The sequence below is a fragment of the Labeo rohita genome, chromosome 12 (assembly GCF_022985175.1).
Source record: "Labeo rohita strain BAU-BD-2019 chromosome 12, IGBB_LRoh.1.0, whole genome shotgun sequence".
Taxonomy (NCBI): Eukaryota; Metazoa; Chordata; class Actinopteri; order Cypriniformes; family Cyprinidae; genus Labeo; species Labeo rohita.
The window spans coordinates 27760163-27776474 of NC_066880.1; the positions used below are offsets into that span (position 1 = coordinate 27760163).

A 16312-nucleotide genomic window follows, 5' to 3' on the forward strand; every position below is an offset into this window, starting at 1 on the left:
GAAGAGCATTTCGTGAAATATTAGACTATATACTCATTATATTTTGCTTTACCTGTTAGTGTTTAAATTAAACTGTTATGAAACAAGTTATGACAGCCACTGTGTAACTAAATATATTTCAACAACAAATTGAAATTTCATCATTTATAAGTTATACTTTTTTTTAAGTTGAGTGTTGATTATTATATTTAAAAATAAATAATTCAATTTAAGTTTGGGCTCTGTTGTCAATTGTAACCTTATAGTAATGTAAAAGGGCTCCCTTTATTTTAAAGCATTAAAGCATAAGCTGAGGTTTCCCACAGAAAATTTTAATTATAATTGAAATTATTTCAAGAAAGAGCAACTTATTCAGTAAACCTTTGTTTAATTAAGAAAAAGAAAAAAAGTTTTGTTTTTCCCCTGCTGTACACAAATCATACCGAACCGTGATGTCAAAACCAAGGTATGTACCGAACTGTCATGTTTGTGCACCGTTACATCCCTACTATCAGGTGTCAGTATGTTCCCTTTTTATTTAAAGAACATGGATCTTTCAAAGTCTCATCATGTTTGTTGAAGTGAATCATGGCACAAACAAAGGAGATCTCTGAGGACCTCAGAAAAAGAGTTGTTGTTGCTCATCAGGCTAGAAAAGGTTATAAAGGCATCTCCAAAGAGTACAAATCTACAATCAGACAGACTGTGACCATTGTTATCCTCCCCAGGAGTGGTCGACCAACAAAGATCACTCCAAAAGCAAGATGTGTAATAGTCTGCGAGACTGCAAAAACCCCCAAGGTAACTTATAAGTAACTAAAGGCCTTTCTCACATTGGTTAATGTTAATGTTCATGAGTGCACCTTTAGGAGAACACTGAACAACCATGGTGTGCATGGCAGTGTTGCAAGAAGAAAGCCACCGCTCTCCAAAAAGAACACTGCTGCCAGTCTGCAGTTTGCTAAAGATCATGTGGACAAGCCAGAGGGCTAGAAAAAGGTTTAAGGGATGGATGAGGCCAAAATAGAAATTTTGGGTTTAAATGAAAAACATTATATGTGAGCAATTCCAGCGTTACGGACGTGACATTTGCAGTCAAAACCTGAAATATAAATTCTTCTAAATTATGCTTATTACCAATATATTGAACCATCTCTTTATATTTTTCTAAACCCCTTAAAAGAGAGTCCAGACATCAGAAAAGTATCGGTCTATAAACCTGTTTTATATTTTAAATGAGATAAAAACACATGCGTTACGGACGTGACAAAAAAAGACACGAGTTTCTAGGAGACAATATATTTTGTGAACTTTCTGCGAATTGCAATGCACAAACTAGAAGCAACAATATCTGCCGAATGGAGAAGGGTTGACTATTTACGATGCATGAAATGTTAATTTGATTTATATTTTCGTTTTTGTGTTCTACACGAAAAATCAGTGTTACGGACGTGACCTCTGTCCGTTACGGACGTGACCGATCTGAAAAGCGGAATTGATTCGACTATAAAAACGCCTATAAAAATACTTTCAAAACTATAATAGAGCTGTTTAGTGGGTATTTAATAGGGGTGCCCCACGATAAAGATTTTTCTAGTTAACTAGTCGTTCGTTTAAGCCATTAGGCTATTCAACTAATCGCGCATTTATATTAAATCAATAGGCCTTCTAATCCATAATAACCTTTAATATATTTTGCGCTCAAGCACACGTATAAAGTTTGCCTCAAAGCACAGGCAAAAGTAGCCTTATGATTATTAATGTATAGAAAAAGCAGATATTTTTATTATTTATTAATAAACTAATGTTTTTCTATCGGCTGCATGATGAAACTCGCAGTGGTAACTCTCATCTCCACAGTAGCCTACTCGTTGCGCCTTTAGAGAGAATTGCAATTCAGACATAATCAGGGAGTATTTAATTTCGGGTTTTTTGTTTGTTTGTTTGTTTGTTTATTTAAAAGCAGACATTTCGAGTTTTCTGTAGATATATTTCTCTGTGTGAGACACACATGCTGAGTTTTGGTTCTTTTTGGAGACGCGCTCCAGTTCAGAGACGGCAGAAAGCACATCCTGTTTGTTTTCATTATTTTACAATAGCAGAACGTTTATTATAAATTTACATAAAGTCAGTTTCGAATTGATTTTAAGTTGTTTCATTATCAGGAAAAAAATGCAAGTGATCCCGCAGGCGCCCCCTTTCATGCGCACTGATATTCCGCACAAACACGGGCCAAAAATATAGCACATGTATAGCCTAAAGGTTAACGCTAAAGTTTGGGATACACATTAAAATAAATCCTCACCAGTCTACATCCCAGGCAGGTGCAGTTATAACCTATAAATTGAAGGCTGACGTTCATTTAACTGACCAACGGCGCTCAAATTCATTGATCATAGTTGTTAATCAAGATCATGGGCGTCGCTAGGCCATTTTTAGCCCCCCTAAAATGACTGCTCAGGCTCCTTAAAATTTTGCGATTAGCTCCATAAACTGTACACGAATTCGTGATCGTCTCAGTCCCTTTTATACTTCATAAGTAAGTTGCAGCTAACCTTGATCGGCTCCTCCTGTCTTTCAGCGCGTTCTTCTTTTTTAGTCCGCAGACCGCGGCGGCGCAGAGTGAGAAAAAGAGGACAAGGTGTGTCCTCTACAACCCAGATAGGGTTGTACTAGAAATATATATATATATATATATATATAAAATTAAAAAATTAAAATCCTAAAATCGCCCCTGATCGAGATAGACTAAACGATTGCCGCTGAAAAAAAATGCTTTCATGAAGAAAAAAAATGCTTTTAATGTTTTATTACATAACTAAGATACAAACAGGTTAAGTAAAATATTCTAAATATATAACAGGCCTAGGAGAGCGCGGGGTACGACCTAACACTTCTTGAATTTGTCAGTTTGTGTAAATCCACGTGGGGTTCGGAGTATAATTTTTATCCACGTCGGGCAGGGGCTCGATTTCAATTTTCGTTTTTGTGTTTTAGAGGAAAAAAAATCAATGAAGCGAAATTTATAACACTATGGAAAAGTTTTCAGAGTCCTTGACTCCGCAAATATGAAATTCACGAAATCTCCACTAAAGAGAGAAATGCATTCACAGATTACATAAACAGGTAGGCTAGTAGCCTATTTGATTTCGTTTTGAATTGGTTCGCTAAAAGTAGGCAAGCTTTCTTTAGATTTATTTCTTATGTATTTAAGGCACCCCAATTTTAAGTTTGTTTCATTATCGGAAAGAAAATGCAAGTGATCACGCGGCGCCTCCCTGTCATGCTTGAGCATTAATTCGTTTCCGAACAAACGTTTAAATATGGAAAATAGCTTTGAGCACATTTATATTAGGTTAACACTAGAGTGTGGATCCGCATTAGTATTGAAGGCTGTTCAATAACGGGCTGATGTCGATGCCGCTCCAATTCGTTGTTGTTGTTGAAACTTTTCAATGACTCTCATAAACCTGTTTTAATAAATCGCTAATGCATTAAATAATAAAGATATCAAACAGGATAAGTTACTGAATATTGTACACACATAAATATTTATAAAATGCTAGACTGCGAATAAGATTACAGTTTCACATTTTGCAACTGCATCTGCATAACATAGTGAATACAAAATAACACCAAAAAAGATTTGTAATGAAGAAAAAATATTTAGACAAATAAGAATGAATGATGTTACTCCACAGCACATTTCTTGCGCGTCACGCTCAGCAGCATGTACATTCAAATCTTGCTCTCTACATGAATGCAGCACACAGCGACACAAGTTATGTGAAACACATAAAAGTTTTAAAGACGACATGATGACATGAACATTATGACATTTGAAATAGTTTTAGCGATTTGCCCTTCAGTCCGTATGTGCATTTCTGACCCGCACAGCAGATGCAGTCTTAGCTAAAACGCTGAGAATGAGAATGTTCTCGCTGAGAATGCAATTTCTAAAATGTTAGAATTAATTCATTTCTAAAATGTTATGATACATAAAGCCTAAAACAGATCACAGCAGTCTAGACCTACACAGTATAGGCTATCAATCATCAGCAACTTGGTAAACATGCGTGCAGGTATAAGATTTAATATGAAGCGTCCGTAACGGTCACGTCCGTAACGCATTATATGATTGATAAGAGCAAAGAATAGAGATGAGCTGTTGGTCATAATTAGCATGGCCATAAGTTGGCTTTGTACAGAAAGTTTCAAGTTAATTGCATTAATAATTACTGTATGATATAAACGTAATCTTTAAAATGTTACGGACGTGACACAGCGCTGAAGCGTCCAGACGTCATAAATCAAGCCCTTATAAATCCGAAAATCATCGCTGTGTAGACAAAGTGAGTTCATTTACTTTTCAGACAGGCCTCCATCTTTCTACAAAATACTTACTGTTGACATCAATTAAATAATGGGCAGTCTTTGATCTCTCATTTGAAAACATGAAATACCGTCGAATAAAAATGTAATTTTACTTTTAGGCGCACCCCTTATATGTGGTGGTTGAACATGGCGATTTCCTTCAAATTTCTATTAAAGCACATCAGTACAGTAAAATACAGACCTAAATGCACAAGTTAAACAGGGTTTTATTCTGTTGGTAAAAAAATTATTTTTTGATGGTAAGGTTGACATTTGCATGGAATTGCTGATGTGGAGAAAAGAACACACTGCATTCCAGCATACGCACCGTATCCCATCTGTGAAATGTGGTGGTGTTAGTATCATGGTTTGGGCCTGTTTTGCTGCATCTGGGCGAGGCCAGCTTGCCATCATTGATGGAACAATGAATTCTGAATTACACCAGCAAATTCTAAAAGGCAATGTCAGGACATCTGTCCGAGAACTGAATCTCAAGAGAAAGTGGGTCATGCAGCAAAACAACAACCCCAAGCACAAAAGTCATTCTACCAAAGAATGGTTAAAGAAGAACAAAGTTAATGTTTTGGAACAGCCAAGTCAAAGTACAGACTTTAATCCAACTGAAATGTTGTGCAAGGACCTGAAGCAAACAGTTCATAGGAGGAAACCTACCAACATCACAGAGTTGAAGAGGAATGGGCTGAAATTGCAAAAGAGGATCACATCTAATACTGAAAACAAAGATTCACATACTTTTTTCACTCACAGATATTCATTTTGAAGGGTTCACATACTTTGAAACACCACTGTATATATGATAGATACTGTAGATAACAAAGAGCTTAAATCCCAAGTTATATACTATCTTATACTATCTGAACTACATAACATGCCAAAACAGAATCTGTCAGTGTAGTATGTATGCAATAACATAACCAAGAACATATTTATCCAGAGCAGCTTCCTACAGAACTCTGGAGCAGCTGGATCATGTGTTATTAGAATGGTGTGAACATATGTAGGTCGTTCTACCTGGTTGAAGTTGTCCAGGGCTTTGTGCAGGTTGGCATGCATGCCCATAGGCGGCTCATTGGTGATTTTGATGGAGTTCTCCAGGATGCCCTGTGGGATGATGTGGCCCTCAGGTGAGGAGGACGGCTCGGCACTGATGAACACCCTGAAGTTTTGGTGGCTTCCCTCTGCATGCTGCTCCAGCTTCTTCTCCAGTGTTCCCAGCCATTTAGCCACCAAGTGGATATTCTAGTTCAGACAGCATTGGGAAAAGAAGAAGACAACCAAGAAGAAGTCACCATTTAAACACAACACGCAAATCCCTAAAGCATTATCCTGCTGTTCACTGTTATTTGTCAGTATGGCTTTTGTAAATGGGATGTAAAAATCTTTCTTCAATTTTCTACACATGTAAAGCATCATGTCTTTTGTACTCTCAAGCTTTAAACTGCAATGTTTTGCATTTTGTTAAAAATGCAATGCATAAAAGGAGAAAAACAACAAAAACAACTTCGCTATGAAAATAACAATGACTGATAATGCAGGAGCACAAACGATTACCTCCTTAATGCTGTTATCTGCAGAATATAACATTGTGCTGAATGAACTGTCACAGTGTTAAAATCACTATAACAGTGCTATTGATTCACAGTAAGATTTAAACGAAAGAAAATAAACCTCTAAATGATATCAATATTGCAATTGGCTGGTAATGACTTGAAAGTACCAAGGATGAGCTAAAAGCCTCCGCAAAACAAAGTGCCGTTTTAACTTTTAGCTTGTCAACACAAATGAAGGCTTTCTATCTCCAGGGCACAGACAGACGTAATGTCTCTCTGAGACGAAATAGCAGCTAAAAGCTTCAGAGCCATCTGTAGTTTTTACTATCCCAGGTGAAAAATGAAAAATGCAGGTGGTTTCTCAGGCACATCCAATGTGTAAAATACGCCTTCATGTGTTTTCTGGTTTCTTTAAGAGGTGATTTGACTCTCATTGAATAATTGTGGACACATCAAACACAATGGCATTCTGCCGTTCATTTTAATTCACTCGAACTGTAATGTTCATCCTACAATTTGTGGGTCATTCTGTAATTGTAGGTACATCTCATGTCCGTGAAGTATAGTTTTAATATTTTATTTTCATCAAAATAAAGCCCAGAAGCTTCATTTTCTAGTACACCATTGTATTTTTCCAAATCACACTACTATATGTTGAAAAAGCCTTATCTTTTGTCAAAAAATTATGTATATATCACATACAGCCCTGGTATTCAGCTGTCCAATTTTGTAAAGTTGCTCATTCTACTCTGCATTTAAGCATGAAAATGACCTCAAATATAAATGAATTTCATAGTTCTGCCTTCAGTTAGATTAGGTTATCAAGACATTTGGGTGTGTGCTTCAAAAATAATAAGTGTTTATTGTGATATAACTTGTTTTATTTGTGTCCAAAAAAAACATTGTCAACTAAGTTACCCACTAGAACCCCTTCAAAAAGGAATGGTTTGTCCCATTCTTGCATAATTTGCACAGTATGATGACATTTCCTCTAGAAGCACATGGATGAAACACTATAGAAGTTATGTTCTCTCTTTCCCCTAATATTGGTTAAACTAGCAAACCTGTGTCAAGAGTGGATTAATTGACTGTCAACAGTGTTACACAAGTATTATTGCAAATTTTTATAAGACAATTTAACTAAAACCTGTTTTGTTTATGAAAATATATTTCTAAACATACCATATGCTCACTAGTTCCAGGCTTCCCTTTTGAATACAGGCCCAAAAACACTGTCAACTAAGTTACCTGTCAGCTGTGTTACCCAGTAATAGTAACATGGTGGACAGTAGCAAACATGGATGGTATTTTATGCACATATTCCTACAGATCACCTTTATTTATAATTAGCACTTTATACAATATAGATTGTTTTAAAGCAGCTATGTAATGTCATGTGTGGGTTTTTGGGAAAAAGGAAAACTTCTTTCTTCACATTGTCAAATTCTAAATGTGCCCCTAATTATAGAATGATCCTTGTACTGAAAAAGGCGTATTAAACTAGAAAAATGCACAAGTGATGTTACTGTACATCACAATGGGTTATAATTTCATTATGTCAAAGGATTTGTTCTCTCATACACCATGTCTGTTGTAACTGGTCTTTCCTGCTGAATCTGTCTGTAAAGCCTGATAACGGCTGGCTGAATGCAGCATATTCCAGAAAAGCCATTAAAGTTAAACACTATCCTGGCAGCCACTTTTCAAGTAATAGTCGTCCCTGAGCGAATTCACCTTGCTCTCCTGGTCTCTACTCATTGTGTATCTAAAAGGGTACATTTCTGGCAGGAGGGGGACTCTGGTCACTTTAAGCCACTTGATTCCCAGGACTGAGGATTTTCTGCTCTAGTATTAGCGATTGATTGCCTCTCTACAGTGAGTGGATTTCTGCATTTCTGCTGGCTGGGACCCCGTGTGCTGCAATATAATTAACCTTCACTGGAGGGGAACTTTCCATTGACCCACCGTCTCCCGGCCCGAGTCTGAATTCATAAGTGGACCGAAACAGGAGATGAGACGATTGTGGGAAGACCGTACGGAGATGGGAATCTATGGATCCATCGATTTAGACAATTAAACTAGTGCGTTTCTGATCAGCGCAGCGTACTGCGGGCCGCGAATCAGCGGGAGGATTTCAAGTAAAGACGTTCACCGTTTCATCCCGTCGATAAAAGTCATTGTGATTCCACACAGGAGCCTCATTCCTGTGCGTTTAATGATGCACAGGGTTTATCTAGATGAGAGACGTCCATATCACAAAATCTGAATTCAGACCACCGCCCTCCTTGTTTTCTGACATATTGATCACAATTGTGTTTTTTAATCAAACCGCATCTATACGGACAATTTGTACATTTGGGTGGTTGCTGGAAGCTGTCCAGACTAATATGTGTAATGAGCAGCAGTGGCTGAGCGGACGCTGCCTTCGCAGTGACATTGGGATGAAATGGCGGCGGTCTAATGGACTCATTAGTGGAGTGCGGCTGTTTGCCTCCGTGGGCCGGCGGCGGCGGTTGCGAGTGTGGGGCATTTTTCTCTCCCAGCACAACACAACAGGTCATTAATCAGCCAGGAGGCAAACGCTGCCCAGACATTTGCTTTGCCAGTTAAGTGCTAATGCACATGCGGCATTCTTCAACTGAGACACGCTACTGTCACACCGCACTGGTTTAAACATTTAGGGGTAAAGTACACACACAATGTGCTGTTTGAGAGGACGATTCACTAAAGGAATGAAGCACATCAGGAAACTGCTGAATGCAATCTGAACATGCATTAGACCGGCGGTTTTCAAACCAGTTCTGTGAGCACCCCCAACACGGCACGTTTTGTAGGTCTTTCATATCTGACATACCCAATTTAAGTCTTACTGTCTCAACTAATGAGCTGATAAGTTGAATCAGGTGTGATAGATGAGGGAGACACAGAAAATGTGCAGTGTTGGGGGTGCTCACAGGACTGGTTTGAAAATCACTGCATTAGACTGTCAAGCTCCAGTGTACCTGACTGTAACTGTACAAACTTAGAATGACACCATTTAAGACACATGTAATAAGATAAATGAACGAATAAATAAATAAATAACAAAAAAGAAAATGGACATTATATGTATAGATAAACTGCTTTACTGGACAGTGGACTGCTTATGAGGAAACAAAAATGTTTTTATGCTTTATGTTTTAGTAATTTTTGTGTTTATGTATGTATATATATATATATATATATATATACACATATTAGGGGTATAACGGTACAGAGATGTCACGGTTTGGTACGTACCTCGGTTCGAGGGTCATGGTTCGATGCGATTTCGGTACAACAGAAAAAAAAAAAATCTACTATGCTAAGTTTCTTTTCATTTATTTTAAACAGACAGTAGTACAAATTACTAATTTTTTCACCTACATGTGAAAATACTACAAATTATAGCAAATTAATGTCATATATAGGCTATAAAATCTGCAGTACACATATACATACAAGGAATAAATACTTGAAAGATATTTAATTTAATTAACTGATAGACAAGGGAAAAAACCTGTGCGACACGTAACGTAGCCTATATTTGCTGAGTTTGAGTTCAGTTTTTTGACAGAAAGGAAACTCAAATGGCAGAAAGCGAAATTATATTTGTTTTTAGTTTAAGTTGATTTTGCTGGTATGATGAAAGTTGAAGTAATCGTGCTGGCGCACACAAACAAAAAACATATCAGTTCCAGGCTTCTAGCAATGCTAACCTGACAGTGCAGCTGGTACTTTATCAAAATAAAACACAGTGAACCAAACATCAGTGCGCCCGCCTCACTGTGTCACCGTTAGAACGCGACTAAAGTACAAAGTCTATAATTTACATAATAAATAAAAGTTTAGCATTTGTATGCATCGCAAATATGGAAATATTATGGAATATTTGGATTTGTGCCAAATGAGAGAGGCAGGACACAAGAGCACAAAGCTCCATTTCGCAGAGAGTTGATAGTGCAAGCCTTTAAAGTTATGTTATACTCCTTTGTCAGTGAGAGACGTGTTCAGAATCAGCACATGATCACTGTCTAGTGGTCTTTGCTTTCAAGTGCGCCACTCACAGCATTCGCTGTTCTTCTGCCAGCAGTTATCAAACAGAGCTGGATTACTGCAGGCGCCCCCTTCTGGATTAAGAGTGAATTGCCTGTATTCGTTGTAAGGCCTCATGCACCAAACAGAGATGCCCGTACCATGACGGTTTGGTACGAATACATGTATCGTTACACCCCTAATATATATATATATATATATGTATATATATATATTTGTTCTTTTGTTGTATATCAGAGGTCGCGTTAACCGAAAATTGTCCGTCATTGGCTTTAGTATTAATGTCAGTTGACTATGATCCAGACAACTAAACTGGCTCCAGAACTGCAGGTCTGCTTATGATGCTCTTAATGTGTTTAGTAATGACCTGAGTAGGAACTGTGTGTTTTAAGGTAGTTAAGGTAGTTTTACTTGTGCGTATTACCTGTAAAATGACCCAGTGTCCCTCTTTTGCCGCCAAATCCAGAGCTTGTTCTGCCACCACTTCCTGCCCCTGGCCCAGCGAAACGTTGTGGAAATTTCTGTTGTCAAACGTGTATCCCAGTTTTCTTCCTAAAGGATGTTATTAAAATACAAAACAGGCAGTCAGACTGGAGATCTGAAGTCATGTGAGGTGTTCTGCGTGTGCTCAGTAATTGGCTAGTGTGTGATTTGATCAGTCGTGTTTAATCTTAACCCTCACACTCAGTCATTCATGGGCAGACACAGCAAGACTATCAATACACCTTCAAATCTGTCTTTGAGGAAAAGTCTGGACACAATAATTAGCCTGGTTATACTCTCAAAACCACTAATGTTTAGTTTAAGACATAATGTATTGGTCTGGACTGTAGGTATCTGCTGATCCTAACATTGGAAAATGCCAAAATGACACCTTAGCTTTAAAATCACAGGTGATTACTGCAGCATTTTGGTGAAATGATGTAAATGGTTGAAATAACATGCATCAGTACCGTGTTTCTCCACGTCCTTCAGCGGATCGACTCCAGGAGACAGGATGAAGAACATGGGTGTGGCGGCTCCAGACTCCTCATAAGACACGGCAAAGTCCAGCGAGCGTCCCATCACATACTTACTGCCCAGTTTCTCCTCCACGAAATCTCTGAAGTGTGAAAGAATCCATATTTGGCTTTTTGCAAACTGAAGAACTCATTATGATCACACTGTAATAATGATGTACTTCCGAATCGTAATACAAAGCACAAACTCAGGAATGGATCCACACAGGCATCTGTGGAAACTGATTGTTTTAGACACCGGCCTGCGCTGTCTTATTATATTAACACTGCCTGTGTCTCCCTAAAGGTCAAGCATCATGGACTGTAGAAACACAGAACTACTAACTCTTGGCTGACCATTGACCGATGGCGATATCTATAAAGCAGTAATGAGTAAATATAATGATAATGTAGAAAAAAAAAATATTATCCACTGACTGGGCAGTCAGAAGATTCTAGGAGAGATTTGATTAAGATTTGATTTATGAACAAATGACTCTTATTGATTTGAACCAGTCTGACTATATGAACTGAATCCATCAGAGCGTTATTGAGTCACAACTCTAAATGAACTGAGTCTTTACTGAGTGTAGATTCGCATTTGCAGTTTTTGTAATTTAAAAACTGCAATCCTTACAACATTCAAATAAGTTAGTAAAATAAATGCTTTGTATGAATGCAGCTGAGCTAAAACACAGATTCACACACTCCTGTAAAAACATGTCTGAAAACACTTGGGTGGGTGTGGGTGTGATGCTGAAGGACAGACTGACATCTGACCTGACAGCGTAAGTCATTCTGTCGGGTCGTAGCGCTCTCATCATGCAAAGCCTCTGCAGCGACGTCTTGTTCTTCCACTCCTGAGGGAACTTCTCTTTCTCTGGACACTCAGACTCTGCAAACTTCTTCCAGCGCTTAGCCGATCCTTCAATGTCGCGGTCCAGGTTATGAAACTCTTCCATAGCACTGAGAGACTGAAACATCACCATAAAATAAGCATATTTTCCCAAGAATTGGACTATAACTCTCAATAACGAATTTATATCTCACAGTTTTGAGAAAAAAAGTCAGAATTGCAAGAAAAAGACAGTCAGCATTGTGAGTTTTTATAATCAAAATTCTTCCTCTTTTTTTCTCAGAATTGCATGATATAAACTCCCAGCTACAAGTTCTAAAGTCAGTTTTGCATGATATAAACTCGCAATTGCTAGAAAAAAAAAAAAAAAAAAAAAACTTTCCAAGATTTAAACTCACAATTTTGAGATTATAAACCAGTGTGGGGTGTAACTAGTTACTAAGTAATTAGTTACTGTAATTTAATTACTTTTCCCCTAAAAAAGTAAAGTAGAGGATTACTCCCTTATTAACTGTAATTTAATTACAGTTACTTCATATGTAATTGAACTTAATACTGTGCACAGACTGTAGAACATTTTTATACGATACAATAGTGGATTTAACATCAAAATTTGAATTTTAAGTCTAACCTTAAAATGCATGTTTTTTTGTACTCTTCTCAATTTAAATACTTTGGTGAGTTAATAAGAATATTGGTAACATTCTAGTGTCCAGTTCTCATTGTTAAGTTGGTTATTAGCATGAATATTACTAGGGATACTGGCTGTTTATTATTACTTAAAAGCACATATTAATGCCTTATTCTGCAAGACCTTATTCTAAATCCTTAATCCTACCCAATTCCTAAACTTAACAATACCTTACTAAGTACTAATAAGCAGTAATTAGGAGTATATTGAGGCAAAAGTCATAGTTAATAATTAGTAAATAGTGAGACTTGGACCCTAATCTAAAATGTGACCAGAATAATTTATATAGTCATCTATTATTTATTTTAAAGAATTAGAAGAACTGTTTTATGTCTATACTTGTATCATTAACTTGTCGAGGTTGATTAGTAATTAGTAATAAGTAGTTGAAAGTGATTAGTAATAAGTAATTAAATTATTTTTAGAGAGAGTAATTTGTAAAGTAATCTAATTACACTGTTGAAGATGTAATTAGTAAATAGTAGTTAATTACTTTTTTAGAGTAACTTGATAGTTTAGAGAAACTGATATAAACTAAGTTTTTTTCACAGAATTAAATCTTGGAGTTCTGTACTTTCTTTTCACAATTGTGAGTTTATATCGAACAGTTCTAAGAAAAAAACACCAGAATTGCGAGATACGAACTTGCATTTACAAAAGAGAAGATGTAAGATTTTATGTAAGAATCATAAAATCTAAAAAAAAAAAGTCAGAATTGCAAGATAAAAGTCAAAATTACAAGATATAAACTTGGAATTGCAAGAAAAAAAATTTAGAATTGAGTGATACAAACTCGCATTTGCAAGAAAAAATTCAGAATTGAGAGATAAAAGTTAAAATTATGAGATAAAAGCCTAGAATTGTGAGGGAAAAAAAGTCTGAATTCCATGATACAAACTTGTATTTGAGGAAAAACCCGAATTGCAAGATTTTTCTCAGAATTGCATGACATAAACTCACAGCTACGAGTAATGTAGTCAGTACTGCATTATATAAACTCGCAATTGCTAGAAAAAAACTCAAAATTCCAAGATTTAATCGCACAATTCGGAGAAAGTCAGAACTGCGATATATAAACTCACTTTTTTCTCAGAATTGCGAGTTGAAACCTTGGAATTCCAAATTTTCTTCTTTATAGTTATATCTTATAAATGTTGAGAAAAAAAGTCAGAATTCTCGCATTTGCAAGAAAAAGTCAGAATTGCAAGTTATAAAAAAGCCAGAATTGGGTGATAAAATTGGGTCAAAATTATGAGATATAAACTTGGAATTATGAGAAAAAATAGTCAGAATTGCATGAAAAAAACCCTAAAAAAACTACAAACTCGCATTTGCAAAAACAAATAAATAATAATAAGTCTGAATTGCAAATTTATATCCCGTTATTCTGAGTAATTGAAAAATTTAAAATTCAGAATTGTGAGTTTGTAATTTGCAATTTTGACTTCATAACTTGCAATTGCGAGTTTATCTCACATTCTGAGAAATAAAAATCAGAATTGCGAGTTTCTATTACGAGAAAAATGTCAGAATTGCAAGATCTAGAAATAGACTTGCAATTACTTTTTTTTTCCACAGATTACAGATACACACAAGTGAAAAAGTTTCAAAAGGCACTTGATGCACAATATGTCCATGGACTTCAGTGTCAGCTTTCACCAGTTCATGTGTAACAGCCCTGCGGTGTGCAAAATGAATTTTTAAAAGTACAAATATCTCATGTCGTCTCAGAATTAATATGAAGCCATAAAAGCTGCATGCATAATAATTATAAAATAATTAGCAAAAAGCTGTTCAAATAATCTTTAGCTGGAGTTTAGCACGCCGCAGGACTTTCCGAATACGTTTGATGTCTCAGCTAAGCGTTTCATCAATAATACAAGTATGACTCATTTAGTATGCATTATTTTGCACGTTGCTGAGTGGACATTATGCAATCTCATCAAACGTTATGATGACAGACATGTAAGCCCTGGACAGAGTAAAGAGTTCAGATACAACATTGTCAAAGCACTAATCAAATCGAACTACAAAGTAAAGTGTCTTTCTGACACAAACTGCTGAGTAAACATGAGTGTGTTTCTTCATAACGCAGACTTTCAGAAGTGCTTAGACAGCAGAATAGAGGATTTCCTATTGCGCACTTATATTTATCTACTCTCCGAAGAACAACGCAGTGACATATGCCGCTCTTTCATACGGAAACTCGGCTCGACCCGAAGGTGCCGAAAGCGACGGGAGAATGATGATGACTCATAATCCTAGGAAGCCTTGCTTATGGGAAACACTATATCTTAATGGCAGATTTTAGCACATTATGGACTCATGGACTCTGAAATGAGATCAGATTTACATTCCCATCACTGACAATGTACTGGAGAACAGCAGGAAGCCTCCTGAAGATTCAAACCAAAGGTGAAGTTGTTTAGAAAGCGGTAAAAGTTTCAAGACAGAATAGAAGAGATAAAAATTGATAGATATACAGTAGTGCACTTAAACTAGAAACTAAGTGATGGGTTTCTGTATAATAGCTATTCATGTGGTTATTTTGAATTCCTAAAAGCATTTATGATGAAGAGATTGTGATATATATAAAAAAAAAACAAAAAAAAAACTGAATATTATAGGAACAGTTCACCTCCAAAAGACAACAACAACTACTAATATAATGCAATTATTAGTATTAAAAGTCATGGATGTGTATTTACTAAATAATCTACTATTTTGTAGAAGGGAGTCAAAATTACAATTTTCCCTAAGATTTAGAGCCAATTTACAGAGATGTAAAATGACTTTAGAAAGCTGTTTTTAAAAAAACAGAGATTGGTAGGTTTATTAGTAGAATTTGTTGACTTTGGCAATCTTTGTTTCAGTATATACTAACTTTGACAGTTGAAAAAAGGCAGAAAGTGTCTTGTGCTCTTTGCCTTAAGTTTGAAATTAAACTTGCTCATTTACTCTCATGTTGTTTTAATTTTCTTTCTTCTGTAAAACACAATGACCTTCTGTTGAATGTCTGAGCTTCTGTATTTCATACAACAGGGCTCTACAGTGTGACCATTACAGTCACTTTTGCGACTGAAAACTACTGCGTGTGACTACGAAAAAAATAATTAGGAGAACCATGTGCGACTGAACCGATCAGCATATTTTTGTTTGCGCTGAGGGGAGCTTTAAGTGCTTTAAGGGTGTTTTTGCAATGTTAAGTAATGTATCACATACATATCTTATTTCTCATCACATAAACAAAGTGTAGACAGAGTGTAAATAAGAGATTCATTGTGCAGTGTAGAGAGTTTCATTGATTATGATGGAACTAATCAGGGTAACAGCTTTTAATAACTTTTAAGGGAGTTTGTAAATGAGACATCGATTTTAATACAACAGTTAAATAAACAAGAAGTTAATATTAAGTGACTTACATTGTCTGACTATAACACTATTGCCTGATTTTGCTCTATTTTGGCACCAGAAATGGTCTGAAACAAGTCACAACTGAGCTGCTGCGCATCTTCGTTCAAACACAGCGGTGTTTCGTTTATGAATTATTCAATTTCCTATTCATAAAGACAGTCACTGGCTTTATTCCGGAATGAATCAGCCGTTTGAACAAATCAAATGAATGAACGATTCACTAATTAAATCAGTGACTTGCTGCCGATTTAGTTTCATTTTAAAGTATCTTTTCAGTTATCTAAATCATTTATTTATTTCTGTATTCAAAATTTTATATTTAAAACATTCATCTCAACATGCATTTATTAATTTG

At 36.2% G+C, this 16312-nt stretch overlaps 1 protein-coding gene across 2 annotated transcripts in view; it reads right to left on the reverse strand.

The window, feature by feature from the left end:
- Nucleotides 1–16312, reverse strand: part of dnah9 (dynein, axonemal, heavy chain 9) — a 123232-nt gene that overhangs the window by 19748 nt on the left and 87172 nt on the right. For both annotated transcript variants that reach the window (XM_051124665.1, XM_051124666.1), the window contains exons 60-63: nucleotides 11777–11970; nucleotides 10952–11100; nucleotides 10423–10550; nucleotides 5386–5613 (exon numbers count right to left, since the gene is read on the reverse strand). In XM_051124665.1, the coding sequence (XP_050980622.1) occupies nucleotides 5386–5613; nucleotides 10423–10550; nucleotides 10952–11100; nucleotides 11777–11970 (699 nt within the window). The remainder of the gene's footprint in view (nucleotides 1–5385; nucleotides 5614–10422; nucleotides 10551–10951; nucleotides 11101–11776; nucleotides 11971–16312) is intronic.